At 45.4% G+C, this 21,466-nt stretch overlaps 1 protein-coding gene across 1 annotated transcript in view; it reads left to right on the forward strand.

The window, feature by feature from the left end:
* Window positions 1–1,900: 1,900 nt before the first annotated feature.
* Window positions 1,901–21,466, forward strand: part of LOC138468728 (extracellular calcium-sensing receptor-like) — a 146,301-nt gene continuing 126,735 nt past the window's right edge. Inside the window, exon 1 of the mRNA XM_069609024.1 lies at window positions 1,901–2,031. Within this exon, the coding sequence (XP_069465125.1) occupies window positions 1,901–2,031 (131 nt within the window). The remainder of the gene's footprint in view (window positions 2,032–21,466) is intronic.

Below are 21,466 nucleotides of genomic sequence, written 5' to 3' on the forward strand. Positions count from 1 at the left end.
ACATAGATCCAGAACCAAACTCCAAAACCAACTCTTTGAAGCAGAGAAGCCTAACCCAAAAGCTGAACCCTTCTCAGCAGGCCTTCAGAATCTTTTGCAACCTGATTCTAACCCCTAAAACTCCAAGGGGCATCTCACATTCAACAGCCGGGCTGTGCTGTTTTGCTCTTCTAGCCAAGAACCATGTGCTAGAACCCAGATCCGGACCCAGAGAGCAGAGCTGTATCCAGGACCTGTGAGATCCAGTCTAAGAGGCCGCGCAGGCCACAGTGCCGTGCTGAGAGCAGAACCCAGTGCTGACACCTGTCCGGTGGCGAGAGAATCCCAGCCAAACCCTTGACCAGATCTTTGACAGGGCCCATTCCACTCCATTCCAAAGCTATAGGAGTGAGTATCCAGTCTAGAACTGTGCATAACCAATCTCTTAGTTTAAAGTAACCCAATCCAACCATTTCAACCTATCCAGAACTGCCTTACAGAATCTTTTGTCCATCCTGAATTCTTCTCATTATATTGTCTTTGATAATTGTAGCAATAATCATCTTTGTGCTTTTTTCTGAAGTGGGACAAGTGTTTTGATGGACAGAAGTCAGAGCGGAGGCGCCGCTGTTCTGGTGGCTGCCCGTTGAGTGTCTTGCTTCTTCATAGCCCCTTAGTAAAAGTCCATATTGATGCCTTTTCTTTAAAGCGCAATCTTTCATTTTGAAATCTTGACTTTATTTCTGAAAAATCTACCTTCACAAAAACCTCTGTAACTTTTGAACCGCACGTCCTAGAACCGAAATTTAAATGTCATTTTAAAGCTAAGATACTACGAAGTTTACAGTTTTTCTGTAATCGCGTTTCACGCACGCAGAAAAGTTGCCGCGAATTGCAATTTAGCTCAATTTCACCACACATCAAAATACATGTTTCTTGTTTCCAACTGCTGAAATTCGTTTTCAATCTGATAATCATTCATGAATCATTGCTAGTGTTGACTTGAACCAACCCAAAGTAATTCTCGCTAGTGCTGAATCTCCTTTAGTGAATTCAAATCATTTTAGCATATTTTCCCTTTCATTACAATCACATTCGAAAGTATTTTTGGCCTGTTTTAAAATCATACCTGTTTTCTCTAAGCTTGCTGGGGGAACTGGAATTGAACTGCATTATTGATTGTATTCTTGAAACCTGTGTGCCCTCATTTCCATCTCTTCATATTGCATAGTGGGGGAAGTGAGTAATAACAGGGGAAAAAGTCATCATATTATCTTTTGATTGAAATCATATCAAGTTTATTTCTGTGTTGCATTCTGTCCCATCATTGCATTTCCTTGAATCATACAAAGTATTCTCTGCTACATTATCCTTCCTATTCCTGACTGATTAAAGAGATTGTTGATATTGTAATATTAGCCATTGCTGCTCACTGTTCCTATTCATAAGTGTGCTATTCAGATATTATTTTATTCATAAAAGTGTGATAGATATATTGTTCAATTCTTCAAATAAACCTTTTAATTTGCAAAACAAATCTTCTTGGCTCCGTGAGGTCGGGGAGATCCAAAGAGAGGGGCGTTATATAATGGTTCATCATCCAGATTTAAAGAACTTTGACATAAAAATATATAAATAAGGGTTTCCATTTGGCATCCCAGACTAGGCATTGACTTAGTTGGAATGCTGGATTGAAGTCACTTACAGATTGGGGGCTCGTAGCGGGACTTCTGGATTAGATTAACCACTTGTGCAGTTTAATACAGTGTACTAACTAATAGGATAAATAAATCCTGTTGGGCTACCATGCTGTGTTACGCTCTAAAAGCACCCCTCAAAAAGGAACGCTCTCAGGAAACGGTCTGTTTTGCAAAATACAATAATAAACTTCTGTAAATCAGGGAGGAAATCAGTTTCCAGAATGGCGACATTAGTAGAAATCAAGATCACTAAAGAACACCTTTTACATAAGTTATTTGTGAGAGGTGAGTGGACTGAGCAGGATCAGAACGTGTGGTTGCAGGCAATCACACAACAGACCATTGCAACTGGGTTAGATAACTGGAGAGATCAGGGTCCTTTACATGTTGCCCGGAGTGAACTATATATGGCCCCGAAGGCCAAGGATGAGCAAATTAAGATTGCCAAGATAGCGGCATATTTATATTTATCTATGGGAGCCATACAGGACAAATGTGCTGAAGGCCAAGATCTGGCAAGTAGGCAACTGATGGCATTAGAGAAGGCCCAATCTGATATGGACTCTTCTGAGCAGAGGCTGCAGAGGAGCCAGGAGTCAGAAAACGAAAGTAGGCAGCACATAATTAAAATAAAAGAGGATATGGGTATCCTGCAACAGGAAAGGACAGACCAGGATACCAGAATTCTGGCCTTACAGAAGGAGTACCAAGAAGGTTTGGACTCCCTACTGAAGAGCCAGAAAAAGCTGGAGCAACAACTGGATTTCAATAGGGCATGCGCAGAGCAGGTAGTCACCCTTCAAAGCCAACTAGATAGACAGAAGGCAGAGAGCAATACATTATTTCTGAAAGACCTGGACACCCAGGCAGAATTTGAGGAAGAGCGCCAGAAAGCTGGTGCCCTTCAAAGACAGAGGGACGACCTGGCGGCAGAGAGACAGGCTCTTGCTCAGGAAAGGGATACCTTAGGCCAAGAAGTATGTCACTTAAAAGGGAAGCTGGAAGAAACCACCTGGCCCTACAGGGACTGGGTGACCTCCAAAAAGAGCATCAAAACTTGTTAGAACACACGAGGAGGGTGGAAGATGCTCTGTCAAGGAATGAACAGGCCAGTAGGGATGGGACTCAGGAGGTAACCCTCCTGCAGCAAAGACTGGCCCAGTACTCCAAGACAAACCAGGAAGCACAGAGAGAAAATGAGGCTCTCTGTCAGCACAATGATAGGCTCCAGCGACAGGTAGCCATGCAAGAGAGACTAATAGAGTCTACTAAGGCCTTGATTGAGGAACAGAAAGCTCAGGCTCTTGCATGGCAACAGGGAGCAGGGGCTGATAGAGATGAGGTTCACTGGGAAAGGGGATCACCTGAGCCTAACCTCAGGGACCCTAGTACCAGAGGCTTTCATCTCTCCCAGTCCCTGGACTCTGCCACCCCCATGTCCCCTGGCGCACATGAGCCAGGGCCACGGGAATGGCAGATTACTATCCAGTCAGAAGTATGGGGTTCCTAGACCAGTACCTCCCAGGAATGGATGGGCAGGCATCTGGGTATGGGCACCCAAGTACAGCGAAGTTTAGTGGGGAACCCCAGGAGAGTAGGCCCACTAAGGGCATCCTGAAAACCTCTGCCCAGTTAGGTCAGTGGGAGGGTACCCATCAAATCCTGGGAGCAAGGAGGAATCAGAAGACTCCTCTGAGCGTCCCAGGACACAGGAGACTAGGACCCCACATTCTGCCAGCCATTCCCAGGCTCGCAGAATCCGGGAGAACCTGGAAGATCAGATGGGCACCACTGGGAGCAGTGCCTCTGAGTCAGAGGATGAATGGACCAGGGTTACCCAAACCAAGAAGGCCAATAAGGCAAAAAGGGCCTTGCTTAAAGACCCCTTAAAACAGATTAAGGCAATAAGGAGTGTCATCACGCCTTATCACAAGAAAGCAGAGTATTCTGTGTGGGAACACTTAGAGCTCTTTGAGCAAATGATGGAGACTTTCCATTTGAAAGACAGCAGTAGCTGCATTCAGTACGTAAAATGGACATTCTCCCCAGAATACTCCAGTTTCTTTACGGGGCTGGAGGACCAAAATCATTCAAGATGGTCCACATATAGGGCGGCCATCTTAAAGCACTTTTCTGTTCATAGAAATCCCCAAGAGGCTCGCAAGGCAGCCTACAATTGAAAATGTGGGGAGGATCAGGCCCCACAAGAATTTGTGCAGGAGTTGAAGCGTGCCTTTGCGCAGACTACCAAAAGGGTGCGCACGGACAGTAAAGAATTTGTTAATACATTTTTCCATGCGCTGCCAAAATACATCATGACCCAGCTAGTGAGAGATTTTCATGAGAAAAGGTCACTAGACTGGGTCATTGAACAGGCCACCCGAATCTATGAGGTGCAGAAGCCCATGGAAAATAATAATACCGCTCAGATAAACCCCAAACCGACCAGCACCCCTGTCGCTGCCAAGGTGGCAGAGGTAAAGGTTGCCCCCATTTTATATTTGGAGATGGGGGCCTAAAAACCTGCCTGTACAGAATAATTTCAAGCCCAGAAGGCCCTCAGGCCAGTCACTGACAGGGAGTCAAGGAGGTAGTCCCACAAATGGGGTCCCTCATTCCCCTGACTATGTAAGTCCCCGCTACAAGGGAAACCGACCCATCCTGGGTTATGTGTGGACCCCTCCAGCCCAAGGGGGGATCCAACCAAGCACCTAACCCAGGAAACTTCCCTCCTAACTCCCCCCAGGAGAGCAGAAATTCCCCGAATCCTGGGCAGAACTTTTTCCCCAGGTACCCATAGAACTTCCAACCCCAAAATCATCCATCCTTCTTTCCCCACTTTCCTGAGCCCAGACAACCTAATCCGGGAGAGGGGAGGCCAAGGGTGGAGGGGTACCCAAATCTTCCCAACCCAGGGTACGACCATAGAAGTGATAGTTACCCTTCCCGTGATCAGCCCAGGGGAGAAAACAGAACCTTGTATCAGCCTGAGCGGGTTTCACAGCTTGAGCGCCAGGTCCAAAACATGGCACAGGATCTGGGTCGCATGCTGAGGGCTTAGCAGAACCTTCAGATGAGCATGCCGGCTTAGAATGCCTCCAACTCTGGACCTGGTGCTCCAGAACAATGACGGGGGCAGAACCCCGATAATTCACCGGTTCCCAGGGAGGAGGCATAAGGGGAAGGGGGTGTAAAGCCTTGGAGGAAGCTTTCTTCCCCACTTGTAAACAGCCCCTGGAAACCCAGGAACCGGAAACAAAATCTCCTGCCCCTGAAAGCCTGCCACCCAAGGATCAGAGGAGGGGTAGGAGAAACAAAGGATCCAAACAGACCCATTTTGAGGAGGAGGTACAGATCTTCCAATTTGAAGGAGAGGGATCCTCAAAGGATCCTGGGAAAAGGATCTTCTCCTTCAGAGATGGGGGAACTCCTCCCAAAGAAAAATGGGTCCCAAAGGATTCCAATTCAGACTGGGTAGATGTGGGAACTGAGCGAGCACCGCCCATCATCCAATCCCATAACCAACAGCATCAAAATCCCCTGATTCAAACCCATCCTGGTGACTGCCTCCAAAAAGGGGGGGCGGCCCAGAACCAGAACCAGGGGAACTCAAAATGTCTCCAATCTCTAGTTGTCACCTTTTTTTGCAGATTACCAAGACTCTCCACAGAATTCTGCCCAAATCTCTTCTATCTCCATGTCCAAAACTAAAAACCTAGCCCACCAGTTGTCCAAAAAATGTGCATTATCTGTGGCCCCTTGCGGAGAGGGAGGGAAGATTCTATGCCCCAGTTCAAGTACAGGGGCAGGGTACAATTTTGGCACTGGTGGACACTGGATCGCAAGCTACCCTTCTATCCAAAAAGGCCTTTTATGAACTGAATTCAGGAAGGGGGGAGAAATACCAAATTCCTCTCACCTCTCTTCCTGGACAACTTCAGAACTTTGATGGGAAGGAAATTACCGTTGAGGGGACTGCAGATTTGGACATTAAAATTGGGCGACACAAGGTGAAAGACCCAGTCATAGTAGTGACTCCAGAGGGCACCCCTTATTTACTAGGGAATGACCTCCTGAGAAGGTTGTCACCCCTAAAAGATTGTGTAAACAAGGTCCTCTGGACCCAGACTAGCCGACCAATGAAATTGAAACAGATTGTCAATCATGTTAGTTTAAACAGCACATGCCACATGGTTGAACACAAATCTGACCAAGTACAATTTCACTTCCAGAACAACCAAATTCCAGACGTGACAGTAATAGCAGTAGGACAACAGACTGGCGATGAGTCCTCACTAATTCTGAAAATCAACTTTCCTTCCAGTCTAAGGTGGTATTCCACACTGGAAAGAAACACTCTGAAATTCTTTACCAATCCACAATCAGAAACTCCCACTCCTATAGTCTAGAAAGATGTAAAATCAGCTCATAGCCTGGCTGTTATTCAGCAAATTGGAGAGCAGTTGTTCATCCCAATGCAGTTAAATGATGGGAAGGACTCTGTTCTCGCCCGAGTGTGTGTGAACAACGGTAAGAGCTTCATCAGCGAAACCATGTTCTACCAATTCCCAAAAGATCCAGCCATTCCCACATTTAGACTCATAGAGAAATGGGAAAGGGATCTGGAAGCACCCAATTCCAAACATCTCCTGCCAAGCAGGTGTATGCTCAAAATCTCCATATGCAACAAGAGCATAGTCCATAATGGTTGGGTGGTGCGAGACGTCACTGCCGCCTTTTACTTAGGCAGTGACATTCTCAATCGCTTTGCCATTAGTTTGGACCAAATAAACTTCAAAGCTTGGTCCCCATTAACAGATAATCCCATGGGCTTTGGTGATCCAGAGAAAGCATTTAGGTCAGCTCAATTGCTGCCTTATGCAGTTGAAATTCAGATTGGAGAGGAAGTCACCATCCCAGAAAGGACCCGAAAATTCTCCCTGGAAGTGAAAGTTAAAAGAGGACAGAAATTGAAAAACACTAATGCCTATATTCATCTGAATGCTTCTCTCCAACAGCAAGGGTTGGGGGTAAACCCAACACCATTAGTCAATGTAGAACATGACACCATAACAATAGTGGTGGATAACAGCGACTTAAAGAGTATCACTCTAGCCGCAGGCACCATTATTGGAATGGCGGTAGATGACCAACATATTTCCATTGATTTAGGAAATGAACTGTTAGGACCAATCCCCAAGGACTGTTTTGACAGTGACAGTGATGACAACACAACACCAGACAGGATCTTTACCCGGCATGGGGGGACCTTCCTGGTGTACACTTCCTGCCCTTATGGCAGGGAAGATGTGACTTGTGAGTTCAGGAGGGATGGGGTGAATTTCCAGGTCCATGGGGCTGCCTCCCCCACCTGAAGCCACCAATCCAAACCAACACACTGACCTGGGACTTCTCCACCCAGCTGGAGGAGGCCGCTGAGATAGCCAAACCAGAAGTCTTTCCAGGCTTCAGGCAGAAGGTTGAAGAGAGAGTCATCCTAGCTGATGCCTGTGAGACTCTGGAGCAGAAGCAAAAGTTGAAACAAGTGTTCTTGGATTTTCAAGATCTCTTTGCGGTGGACTCATATGATTGTGGTCACACCGACATCCACACAACAGCAATTCCCACGGACCCTGGCATGACTCCAGTGTTTGTGAAGCAATATCGCTTGCCTCTCGCATCAATGGAGTCCCTTACTGAAATAATTAAGAACCTTGAGTCCTGTGGGATAATCCATCCAGTCCACAGCACCTTCTATAATCCGGTGCTGGGGATATTGAAGCCAAACGGCCAGTGGAGACTCTGCGCCGACCTTAGGGAGCTCAACAAACGGGTCCATACTTCCCAATGGCCTCTTCCCTACATTGACCAAGGGCTGGCCCAGATCCAAGGGTCACAGATATTCACTGCAATAGACCTGACCAATGGATACTGGACTGTACCTGTCAGTAGGGAGGACCAATACAAGCTGGCTTTTACCTTTGGTGGCCAGCAGTACACATGGATCCGAACTCCCTTCGGATACATCAACTCCGGCAATGAGCACAACATTTTCCTACATAAGGCCATGCCCGACCTGGGTGAGAGGGCTATCCTGGCCTATGTAGATGATGCCCTCATCTAAAGCCCAACTGTGGAGGAACACATAGCGGAGATCCGTTATGTTCTGACACAGTTGAGGGCCGCCGGAGCAAAACTTTCCTTTCAGAAAGCACAGTGGTGTAGAACCCGTGTTAATTTCTTGGGGCATGAGATTACTCCTCAGGGTCTCTGTCCCCAGGAAAAGAAAGTGCAAGCACTCCAGAAACTGAAGGACCCCACAACTCTGCGGGAACTAAGGAGCCTCGTTGGACTGACTAATTACAGTAGGAAGTTCATTGAGGGCTACACAGAGATCTTTTAAAGGGGGGTGGTCAAGTGGGAATGTGGTCCAGAACAAGCCGAGACAGTAAGACAACTCAAAAGAAGCTTCGCACAAGCGCCCTGCCTAGCTTACCCTGTCAGAAACAAGGAGTTCTTCTTGGAGGCAGGGTTCTCTAATACATGCTTGACTGCAGTATTATACCAAAAGCATGACAAGGTCAAAAAAGTAATCTCCTATGCGAGTAAAACTTTATACTCTGTGGAGGAAAAATTCAACGATTATGTCAAGGCACTCTTGGCAACGGTGTGGGCATTGAAGAATTACCGCACGTTTATCCAGGGGGAACACATCATAGTGGAGACTCCACACCAGCCTCTGCAATATCTCCAAAGTGACAGAATTCGGGCCGGAAATGTGAGTAATTCCCGAATGAGTTCCTGGATTCTGTCAATGCAAGACTTTCCTGTGGAGATCAGATATGGCCAAAACAAGAAGAGTCCACTCGCGCAAGGTCTGGCTGACTTGCATGATTATGCCAGAGAAAACTGTCTCGAGGACGAGTGTCTAAAAATCAAGGACAAAATGGAGGCATACTTCAATTCCCCACACAAAGTCTTTGAAGAAAAGTGTGAGGGAATGCCCACTGTCTATGTGGATGGATGCTCTTACCATGATGACAACAACGGGGAAAAAGAACTTGTGGCTGGTGTAGGGAATGCATGGGTGAATGAGTCCCCAGAACCCTCCGCTGGGTACAAGATTGGTCTCCGAAGTAGTCAAGTGGCAGATTTGATGGCTGTGCTTCAAGCCATCCTCACTGCTGTCCAACATCAACTCCACGAACTGGTCATAATCACAGATTCGGATTATGTACGGAACAGGTTCGTGGAGCACCTGGTTAATTGGAAAACCAAAGGCATGCTATGTGCTAATAACAAACCCTTGAAAAATGGGAAGTTAATTCAAAATATTGATGATCTGGTCACCTCGAACGGGATGACCATCTACTGGAAAAAGATCAAGGATCATTCCAAAGTAGAGGGACCAGACAAAACTGGAAATTACTTAGCTGATCAGCTGGCCAAAATCGGGGCCATCCAAGCGGATCTAATAGAGATTGAGTCCCTGTTGGGGGAAATCCAGGTCACTGCTATCACTAGGTCCCAGACAAATGCTCACAATGATCTTTCAACTGCACAATGGAGTAAGGAGACCCCAGATGCTGATTTGATTATGGCTCAAAAAGGGGATCCAATAATTGGTAAGTTTTAACAACACTTTGAGGACCCTGAGAACTTTCCCCTGACGGATACCGATTACATAGGGAAAGAGGACCTCAGAGTGTTGATGAAATGTCCAAAAATGTTCCGAATCCAAGACGGTTAGTTGGTGAGGAAATCCCTAGCTGGCCATGATCAGTGGGTGGTTCCTAACTCATTCCGAAGCCTGATGTTAAGTCACGCCCATGATGCGGCCACAGCCGGTCATAGGGGGTTTCATACAACACTTGAAATCTTAAGAGAGGTTGCATACTGGTCACACATGGGGCAGGACCTCAACCAATACTTGAAGGGGTGTCTTGTGTGTGCACAATTTCAGCCAACATTCCTCACACACCGTGCGCCTCTCCAAAAGGGGGGGATGACACTGCCATGGTCAGATTTTAAAGTAGATTTCATTGGGCCCGTGATTCGCTCCTCTAGGGGAAATAAGTACATGTTGACCGTGACATGCTTATATACTAAATGGGTGGAATGTCTCCCGGCCCCAAACTGCAAGGCAGAAACAGCAGCTGCCCTGATGATCAACCACATCTTTTCGCGTTTTGGTCTACCCCAAAGGATTGAGTCAGACAGAGGTAGCCATTTCACCAGCGAAGTAATGACAAAGATGTGGGAGATACTTGGGGTTAAAAGGAAGCTACATATTGCTTACCGGCCAGCCTCTAGTGGTGCAGTAGAACGATACAACAGAACAGTTGGGAGCATATTAAAAAAAATTGTGGCAGATTCTGGGCCAAGTTGGGATATCCGATTACCTCTTGTCCTAATGGCCTTCAGATCTACCCCTTCATCTGCAACTAAAATGTCACCGTTTGAGCTGATGACTGGACGCAGAATGGTGCTTCCCCAGCATCTGCTCTATAGAACCCAAGAGCAGACATTGATCAATGCCTCCACAACTCATGAGTATGTTGAAAATTTAAGAAAACACCTTCAACATGCTTTTGCCTATGCTCAGCGAAATCTAGAAAGATCAGCCGACAGCATGAATACCCACTATGACTTAAAGACTCCCAGGAAAGAATACAATGTAGGAGACCGGGTTTATCTATACAATTTCCAAAGGAACCAGGCCAACCAGCGAAAATGTCTGCCTACCTGGAAGGGACATTTTGAAATTGTAGACAAGATCGCACCATTCGCCTACAAGATCCAAATACCCAAAGGCAATTTGGAAGAGTGGAAGACAAGTGGGTCCATATCAATCAGCAAAAGTGTTGCCATCCTAGGCACACTCTGCAGCAACTGGAGGAGTCTTCTGGAACCCCAGAGGGGGCCACTCCAGATCCATAAAATGCCAACCCTAAAATATTCCACATATAGTCTGTAAAATACAATAATGCAAATGTCTCCTGATTATAAAATGTATATGTCTGCCCCACTACATTAATAGTGGTGGGGAAATGTCTACAAATATGTTTTTGCTTTGTCATCCTAGGAGAGAGAAAGAGAGAGAGATAAACCATGGAGCCTGACCAAGGAGGATGACCTGGGGACTGGGAGCAAAGATCCGAAGGGCCCGGAGTATCGCTCAATACTCCCATCAGGACTGGCGAGGAGAACTGATCGATCCACCCCTGATGGAGGAAAAGATGCTGAACTTTTCCATTTTTGGAATCCGGAGAGATGAGGCTGTCATTCCAGTCTTGCGAATTTCCATTGATGGAAGATCAACGGCCATCGCAAGAGGGGGGCTTGTGGGATGTCTTAACCCACTAATCCAAGTCCTGCAATATCAATGTGCATTGCTGGCAGCAGAAACATCATAATGGCTGCCAGAAAGCATGCTGCCCGCCGGAAATCACCAGAAAGAGCGCAGTGAAAACCTGAAAAATAGGCCACCATCTTCTTTTGCCTATGTCAGTGGTAACATAGGAGAACACTGCCAAAACCCACCTTTTGGCTGCTCACAGAGCAACATTATTGCAAAAGAAACAGAGCTGGTTTCAAAAATCTGTTTTTATTTGGTGTCATATTGATAGAAATCATGGCTTACAAACCACCCAAAAAGATCCAACCTCCTTGTTGGGTGGTCAACATCATTCTCCTTCTAGAATCTACATAAATATAAGGTCAACAGAAGTGTATCCATATCTGAACAAAGTATACTTTTGAGGATTGCTTGCTGGAAGAAATCTGTCAAAAATCGGTGTAATACCGTTACTCACCTCAACCAGAAGCCAGCGTTTTAAAACCATTTTGGGTAAAGTTGGACATGGAACTCAAACTATGCTAAATAAAGACTTGCTATCAGAAGACTAAGAGGTGGATACAATTTAAAACTATATTCTGAAAAGGCTTGAAGCAAGAAATTGTTTAATGTATGTGTTAAAAATGTGAGTTATATTATAAGAAAAGACAATTTTTAGACATTGGGTTAAGAGTTAAAGTTTCCCACACTGTGTTTCAAACAAATTCCACACCTTCTCCCTGGACAAAGGAAACTTCCCCCTGCCCTTGGATAAGAGATTGACAAGCTGTTGTGAAAAGGACCTAGGAGGGGCACACTGGCCTGTTGCTCTGAGTGCAGACAAAGGAGTCCTTGGGCTGAATAGAAATGCAAATTCGGGTGTGACCCGAACAACAAACTGCTGGCAGGAAGAAGGACATGTGACCCTCTGAGTCAGCCCAGCTCTGGGGGCGGACCAGACTGGGATGTGGATTTAACATTATGTTTAAGGAAAATGATTCTAAAATATTGCAACAAACTGACAAAAATGTGAAACTTTGAGATTGTTAAAATGAAAAATTGGCTCATAGTTTAAGACTAAGCTGCATTCCGTGCGATGCTCTGAGACCAAACCCCAGAATTATTCATATTGTAGCTACTGTGTTTATGCCAGGAACCTAAAAAATTACGGAAATGTGCCCAGATGGGGTGTGCATGCATGTCTAAAAATTGGTGCAGAACTAATATTGAGAAATCCACCAAAAGCTCAAAAAGTGGTCATTTCTGAACCAAAGCTCTTAGGAAGATGAGAGTTGAACAGAAATGTACCCTAGTTAATCTGTCATGTGACTTATGTAGTATTAACAAGTTGTGTATATTGTAAATATGTGTTTTTTGAAAAATAAGATATACTGTACATAGATAAAGGGGAGTGTCTTCCCCTAAGCCATAGACATGACACAGGGTGACACGCTGAGCCTTTCTCCAATCAGGGGATAGGAAATTCCCTGACCTATTAGATCCTTATAGAGTTGAGCATTGTAGAATCAGCCTCCCCACCCACTTTGGAAATACATAAATAGGAACTGCTGAGGACAGACAGACACACTTTTCCACTACTCAACTCATTTCTTGGCGAAGCACCCTGCAAGAAGATTCAGACAAAGCTCCAGACATAGATCCAGAACCAAACTCTAGAACCAACTCTAGAACTTTGAAGCAGAGAGGCCTAACCCAAAAGCTGAACCCTTCTCAGCAGGCCTTCAGAATATTTTGCAACCTGATATTAAACCCCTAAAACTTCCAAGGGGCATCTCACATTCAACAGCCGGGCTGTGCTGTTTTGCTATTCTAGCCAAGAACCCTGCGCTAGAACCCAGATCTAGACCCAGAGAGCAGAGCTGTATCCAGAACCCAACTGTTAGGCAGAATCCTGTGCAGTTCCCTTGGGGAACACTGCAAGAAGATTAAGACTACAGGAGTAAGCAGTAAACCCAATTGGTAGCAGTCTGCACCACCCAGATTTACCTGGTAGATGTGGCTGAGCAGTCAGACCTCTCTCAAGATGGGTAGGGCAGTATACAGAGGATACACAATAGGGCTAAAAACACAGTAGAGCAAGAAAACACTGACCAGAGCTTGGTATCAAAAGAATATAATTATTTCTTTAAAACACACTTTAGGAAATACACTAAGCACTATAAATCAAAGCAAGTTCAAACACAATCAGAAAAAGTATACACACCTCCCTTAATAATTATTAGACAAGTCTAGGTCAAAACACCACGATTTGTTAAAAACAGATGTCAGCGCGTAACTTAGATGGCACTCCAATAATTAAGTTAAAGGGAGAGAAAAAGGCAGGTCATGAAAATAAAACAGTTCCCAACACTTTTCTAAGACCACAGCAAGTTAGTGAAGGCAGAGTCTACTGTAGAGTCAAAGTTCATAGGCCAGGCCCACTTTAAATGGAGCAAGGCGAAATGTGCCCAAGATCACACAGTTTAAAAAGCACTCAAGTCTTTGCAGAAATGTTCAAAGGAGGTTGGTTTGGTGCGAAAGATAAAGTTAGAAGGTCTGGGGGCCAACCCAGTTGGAAAGCCAAGGATTTAAGGGTCACCTTTAGCAATCTGCAGAAAGGGAGGCCAGGCGGAACACAGTACCTTAAAGAGTGAGGAAGCTCCAGCGGTGGCAGTTGTTCCTGGCAGCGGGTGCAGTTTGTGGTTTCGACCAGGGGAAGAGAAGATCTCATCGAGGAGGAAACTTGGAGTCGTTGAACTGCCCAGGGAAGAGACCAGCCGCGGAGTTCATTCGGTTAAAAAGGAGTGTTCCTTTTATTCGCGGTCACTGTGGTGAAGCTTGGCTATCCAGCCGTCGGGTTGCTTGGCACTGGCGATTCGACCAAGGGACGTCCTGGAAGGCGAATGGCGAACTGGTTGTCCCCATCAGCTCAAAGGGAGAAGACTCTTATAGCAGAAGATCTTCTCTTGTCGTCGGGAAAGTGGTGAGGTAATTGCAGCAGGCCTCCACCGGTGGTGTCGTTGTTGCAGATGGCTCAGCTTTCCCCTCTTAGATTTCTTAGGTCCCGTGGTGACTTCTGAAGTTCCAGTCCCCAAAGCCCTGCTTTCATGCAGAAAAACCCCCATTCAACAGCCTAGCTGTCACTCATACATGCTAAGTGGTGAGCCGGGTGGCTCACCGCTGGGCCAATCAGAACAGAGTGTGACTTGGGTTGCTAAGGCAACGCAGTCCAGGGTGCCAATTCCCCCTCCTACACATCCTGTGGAACCCAGACAGAGTGGCACCAGTTTTAGGGCTTCTGTGGAGAAGCCCACCAAAAAGTGGAACAAACGGCCCGACCTTAGTTGGAGTTACAGAGACGGGCACAAACGCCATTTTGGAAAAGAGTTCTGGCAAAAAGACCCAACTGGTGATTTTATATTAAATAAATAAACCGGCGGTATCTTTAAATGGTGCGTTTAAAACCAATGGGAAAATCCCATTGGAAATATTCTGGTGGAATATTTCGCGTGGTAACCACTGCCACCAGCCAGAAACTCGACAAGGGGGGACTGGACAGTGCCCCCTTGGAAACAGACCCAGGGGCAATCAAATTAACCCCTTCCAGTACTTCCACAATATGATGGTTTGTACTGGTTCTGTTCACAATTTTGGACTAGTAAAGCCAATGGTGACTTTGCATGCCCTGGGAGTCAGTAGTCAGTCCCAGGGTATGGAGTCTATGTTTGGGGGTCACTATGACACCCCTGTGTTACTGCACTGAGGGTGCTGTGTAACACATACACTAAAACAGATGATACCCAATGGAGTAAAAGACCCAATAGCCCATAAGCACAAAATAAGTCAGAGACATACCTCAAATAATGCTTAGGAGTGGGAGGAAAAGAGTCTCACTCTTAGCAGGAGAAAAACTCAAACCCCAAAAATCCAGCAAAGCTGCTGGGGGACTCACTAGGTTTGTGAATTCAGCCTTATAAGAGAATTCTCTCTAACATCGTCAGATCCAGTCCAAGAGGCCGTGCAGACCGCAGTTCCGTGCTGAGAGCAGAACCCAGTGCTGAGACCTGTCTGGTGGCGAGAGAATCCCAGCCAAACCGTTGACCAGATCTTTGACGGGGCCCATTCCACTCCATTCCAAAGCCATAGGAGTGACATTTCAGTCTAGAACTGTACATAACCAATCTCTTAGTTTAAAGTAACCCAATCCAACCATTTCAACCTATCCAGAACTGCCTTATAGAATCTTTTGTCCATCCTGCATTCTTCTCATTATATTGTCTGTGATAATTGTAGCAATAATCATCTTTGCGCTGATATTTTTCTGAAGAGGGACAAGTGTTTTGACGGACAGAAGTCAGAGCGGAGGCGCTGTTGTTCTGGTGGCTGCCCGTTGAGTGTCTTGCTTCTTCATAGCCCCTTAGTATAAGTCCATATTGATTCCTAATCATTAAAGTGCAATCTTTCATTTTGAAATCTTGACTTTATTTCTGAAAAATCTACCTTCACAAAAACCTCTGTAACTTTTGAACTGCACGTCCTAGAACCGCAATTTAAATGTCATTTTGAAGCTAAGATCCTAAAACGACACTCCAATTCCTTATAGTTTTTCCATAATCGCGTTTCACGTACGCAGAAAAGTTGCTGCAAATTGCAATTTAGCTCAATTTCACCACATGTCAAAATAGCTGTTTCTTGTTTCCAACTGCTGCTATTTGTTTTCAATCTGATAATCATGCATGGATCATTGCTAGTGTTGACCTGAACCAATCTAAAGTAATTCTCACTAGTGCTGAATCTCCATTAGAGAATTAAAATCAATTTAGCATATTTTCACTTCCACTGCCATCACATTCAAGAGTATTTTTTCCTGTTTTAAAATCCTACCTGTTTTCTCTAAGCTTCGTGGGGGAACTGGAATTGAACTGCATTACTGATTGTATTCTTGAAACCTGTGTGCCCTCATTTCAATCTCTTCATATTGCATAGTGGGGGAAGTGAGTAATAACAGGGGAAAAAGTGATCATATTATCTTTTGATTGAAATCATATCAAGTTTATTTCTGTGTTGCATTCTTTCCAATCATTGCATTTCCTTGAATCATACAAAGTATTCTCTGCTACCTTATCCTTCCTATTCCTACTCCTGACTGATTAAAATGATTGTTGATATTGTAATATTGCCCATTGCTTCTCACTGTTCCTATTCATAAGTGTGCTATTCAGATATTATTGTATTAATAAAAGTGTGATAGATATATTGTTCAATTCTTCAAATAAGCCTTTTCTAAAAAGGCTTCAGGACCATCCACCGGGTAGCCACCCATTCAAAAGTTCCAGATCTGTTCATTATTCAGGATATTTTGAGCCTGTTAGAGAAAGGTGCTATAGAACCAGTACATGTAGTGGAGAGGAACAAAGGGTGGCACTCTCTCTCTCCCAAACCTCAGGAAATACAGAGGATTGAGACCCAACTCGACTTGAGATGCTTGAACAGTTTCCTCAGGAAGGACAAGTTGAAGATTGTCACACTTTCTCAGATCCTTCAGGCCCTTCAGCTCTAAGATTGGATGGTGTCATTGGACCTTTAGGATGCTTACTTTCAAGTGCCTATCCTTCACTAGCACAGAGAGTACCTGAGGTTTGTCACTGGCAGTTCTCATTATCAGTTTTAGTTCTGCCATTGTAATTGTAATTTGTTATTTATAATGCGCTTAATACCCAGAGGTTTGTAAGCGCGGACCCGGGGATCGAACTTGTGTTGCTCTGCACCGTCTTGCTTTCAAGGCGACCGCGTGGCCCCTGAGCTATCCTCCCGAGTCAATCCGGGCTGAACTCTGCCCGAGGGTTTTCACCAAGTTGATGGCGGGGGTGGCCATGAGTCTCAAGAGAGAAGGGATTCACGTCTACCTCTACCTGGATGATTGGGTGATCAGGGCCCATTCACCCGAACAAGCTCTGGAACATCACAGCATCACCTGCCACTCTCTCCACAGACTGGGCTTCTCCCTCAATTACAAGAAGTCCCACATGAAACCATCTCAAAAACTCCACTTCATCAGAGCACTTTTGGATGCATCCTTGGGAAAAGCCTTGCCACCAGAGGTAAGGGCTTAGCGCATTCAGCAGATGGTCACCAAATTCAAGAGGGCCCAGCGTCTTCCGGCCTTTGACTTTTTGAGCTTGCTCAGCCTTATGGCATCCTGCATTTTCTTTTGCCAGAGGCTCGCCTGAGAATGAGATCCCACCAGTGGGCTCTCCAGACTGAATGTTCCCCATTCTCAGGCAAGACCTGTGGTGGGCCTAAGCACAACATTCTGAAGGGAGAACGTTTTTGGTAACCATAGCAGGAGATAACAGTAGTTATCGATGCCTCACTCGCGAGGTGGGGAGTCCATGCCAACAATCTGACAATCAGCTGTATTTGGTCTCAATGAGAGTCCAAACTACACATCCATCTGTTGGAGCTGAGTGCAATCAGACTAGTGCTGAAGGCCTTTCTGCCCTCTGTATGGGGAAAGAATTTCCATATAATGACGGACAACACAGTGGCCATGTACTACCTCAAGAAAAGAGGAGACGTAGGTGCACTACTACTGTGCAGAGAGGCGATGCAGCTCTGGTTCTGGGCAGTTCACGAAGGAATCTCCCATGAGCAGTTCACCTATCCATAAAGGAGAACACAGTGGTCATCTCTCTGAGCAGGCAGAGCCCAGTCTCCCACGAGTGGGAACTAGCTCAGGAAGTCCTTCAAGAGATCTTTACCCTTTGGGGAACCCCTTAAGTGGATCTGTACTTACCAAGTGCAAACTGTTCCCCCAAGAGGAGCTCTAGGAGACGTGTTCGTAGTGGATTAGGATTTTCTACTCCTGTATGCGTTTCCCCCAGTCTCTGTCATTCCTCACGTGATCAGGAGGTTGAAAATGTTCAGGAAATCTATGATGCTAATTGCCCTGGATTTGGCAAGGAGGACGTGGTAACCGGACCTTCTGGACATGTCCATCTGCCCTCCAATGCGTCTTCCACAAAGAGAGGACCTTCTCTCGCGAGTGGAGGGTTGGGTTGGGTTATCCATCCATAGTGCAAGACACTCAACCTTCACGCATGGTTTCTGAGAGGTTGAGTTATAAGGATTGGTACCTCCTGTATGACGTAATGCATATTTTGCATTCCCGCGAGAAGGCCAACAACAAACTACTTATACTGTGCTGTTGGAGCAAATTCTGCTGCTGGTGTAGGGAGAAGGATGTGGACCCTTTTCAATGCAATACACCTATGGGGTTTTCTTTTTTGTTATGTTTGGCTAATCGGGGCTCCAGATTGGGACCATTAAAGGATGCTTGGCAGCGCTTTGCATCTTGAAGCGCACCTCTGAGGAGGTATCTTATTTTATGATGCCATTGATCATACAATTCTTTAAGGTGCTTGCTAACGTGTTCCCTCCGGAATCTTAATCTAGTATTACAATTTCTGATGTGAGCTCCTTTTGAGCCACTCCACTCATGTCCGTTAAGACTACTTAAATTCAAGACCATTCTCTTATTTGCATTAACATCAGCCCGTAGGGTGAGTGAGCTGCAGGCCTTATCTAGTAAGCCACCATTTGCCATTTTTTACATTTCCTTAGGGTATCCGCTACCTCAGAAGGGCTTTGAGCTTTTAGATACCTCGGATGATGAAAATACATCAAACTGACAAACTATTAATTGGTTACACTGACCACAAACTGGGACTTCCGGTTACTTAACAGACTTTATCCAGAAGGATAATTCTCACCATTTTGGAGTGTTACAGATTGGCCGGGAAAGATCGACCAGAAAGACTAAGAGCCCATTACAGAAGGGGCATGACAACATCTTCCACTCTTCAAAGAAGGGTGCCTATAAAAGATATTTGTGCGGCAGCCACTTACTCTACCATCCACACTTTTACAAAGCATCACTGTCTGGATTCATCCTCTAGCCAGGAAGGAGGATTTGGGAAATCTGTCTTGTACTTAATCCATGACAAATCTTGAAACTGAAAACTCATACTCCCTCCTCCAAAACAACACGCTGCTTTGGGAGTGTATCATTAGATGAGTAATACGTGGGAGGACACAATCCAATCAAAGAACAAGTGACTTACCCCTGGTAACGTTCTATCGACCGGATGGTCCTCCCACGTATTCTTTATCGCCCCTCCCAGCCTGCCCCGATGTAGAATTTCCAGCCATTACACTTTACGCACTTTCAAAGTCTGGTGCTGTCCAGGATTCACTGATGCTGGTAATTCTGCATTAGGAAGGCGTAATAACAGAAATGAAACCAAAGGGCGCTGCACGTGCTATATATATGAAGTCGACTCTGAGATGGAAGCACTCGAGGGACATAGAGTCGACAGTATAGACATACACCACTCTCTGCTGAAAAACATTTCTGCAGCAGCTGATGCTGGAAGATATCATATCACAAGATGAGGAATACTTGGGAGGAACCTCCAGTCAGAAGAACGTTACCACGGGTAAGTAACTTGTTCTTTTAATTCATAGAATGTTTTGCTATGGCTAGTGCACTATCCGATGCCAGCCTGTGGCTAGGCTATGTGGAAGGGAGGGCCTGTAGTTATGGCACATAGTTACTGTGACAAGCAATTTTCCATTTTATTTCATGCATTAAGCAGAAACGTTAACGTTTCTCCAACTGAAGATGTGTAAAGCAATTTCTGGTGTTCGAACCAGACAGATTAAAAATACCCTAAACATCCTTTCAGTTAAGATATTTCTGAGAATTTCTGGGATTTTGTAATGCTATACCTTTCTAAAGCTCTAATTTAACTTTATTCTGACATGTATCTACTGAATAGATTTTACATTGCATCTCACCACTCACATGAGCCTGTGCTATTGCAGAGTGGCTGCTCAATAGTCAGGCTCATTGTAGAGCACAAGATCAGACAAGTACACCTGTTGCATATCCATCAATAGCCAGTCTTCTCTAAATTACCTGTCTGTTCACGTCCCTCAAATGGAGAGCATCTGGCCTGTTGTTTCGATACCCATCACCCACATTAAGAATACCATGCCACACTCAACCCCTTCACAAAAACACCTAGTAATTCATTCTGAATCTCATATTTTATTTTGTTTTACCCTAAGGAGCCTTGGTTATAGCTTGGATCTGGGCTGGATGCTAGGATTGTGAGAATCCAAAGGGTGTGTCACCTACTAGTCCCCGGGGATCTCTTTCTCAAGTGGCCAGAACACATCCGTCGCCTTTGGATCCAGACCCTGGGAGTGGACCAGTGCGGGACTATCACCTGGGTGAGGGGTCTTTGGAATGAGGCGACCGATGGTGAGATGCAATATTCCCCTATATCCTGTACACATGGCCCATCCTATTTTATAGGATTCCCGAATGTCCCAACCCCCCCTTTGTACACAAACACTGGTTTGAGGAAGAGGGGGACTGAGAGTAAAGAGGCCATCTCTTACATATCTCATTGGACATGTCCTGCTAATCGGATCAGGCAAAGTCAGGCACTTGAATTTAAGTGCATAAATCTGATACAAATTAGCTCTCCTCACACGGATAAAAGGTGGAACATAGAGAGAAACTTTGAGCAAGGTGAAACACGAGCAAGAGCAGAACATTTTGGGTGAAGGAAAATCTACTGGAGGAGAGCGACGGACCAAGGAACGAGAGAAAAGGGTAGTCAACACCAGGAGTTCCCTGCAGGAGGTTGTTGCCTCCAAAAGTTGTGAAAGACACGTGGAGAAGGCCAAACCCCAGACAAGAAGACTGCATTGTGTTTCAAGGATGCCAGCAACCTTCCCGGGTGAACAGCAGAGTTCGGGAGGTGCGGCCAAACTTGTGGTATTAACCTTGACTCGTGGATTAACAACTGCAGAGACAAGAAAGAAATGCATACAGCTGGTGAATTAGCAAGTGACATGAAAGACTGGTGTGTGTTAAGGAAAGATTGAAGTTGCAACTGTATATCGCACAATTGAAGGTTGCACACGTGTGGATAAGACACGAAGGAAGGCAGACCTGTGAATGAACCTTGAATTACTGATAGCTATGAAACCAGCGATAATAAGTAGCAGAGTGATCCAGTGAAAGGAAGTAGCCCACTCGAAAGTCTCTGTGAAATGTGAAATTATTTTGTTATGGAGCGATAAAGTGAATTGACTAGAAAAAGCAAAGTGATCAAAATTAACACCCGGGAAAATGGGGGTGGGAGTAAAAAGGTGAACATTGAACACACTGGGGCAAATAACACGAGAGTGTGAGCTGAAGGGAAAGTCGAAGTGGTCCTGCGGAGGTCTATAGTATAAGCCACGCACATTTGAAAGTTTTCAACATCGGGAAAAGGTCTGAGCCTGACTGAGGGAGACCGGAAGTGTGATAAGTTAGGGGATGGGAACCCCCAGAGGTTGTGAATTCAGCTTTGGGAAGGGAATCCTTGCAAGT

This window comes from Ambystoma mexicanum, chromosome 1p, assembly GCF_040938575.1.
Source record: "Ambystoma mexicanum isolate Mex_15411 chromosome 1p, UKY_AmexF1_1, whole genome shotgun sequence".
Lineage (NCBI taxonomy): Eukaryota > Metazoa > Chordata > Amphibia > Caudata > Ambystomatidae > Ambystoma > Ambystoma mexicanum.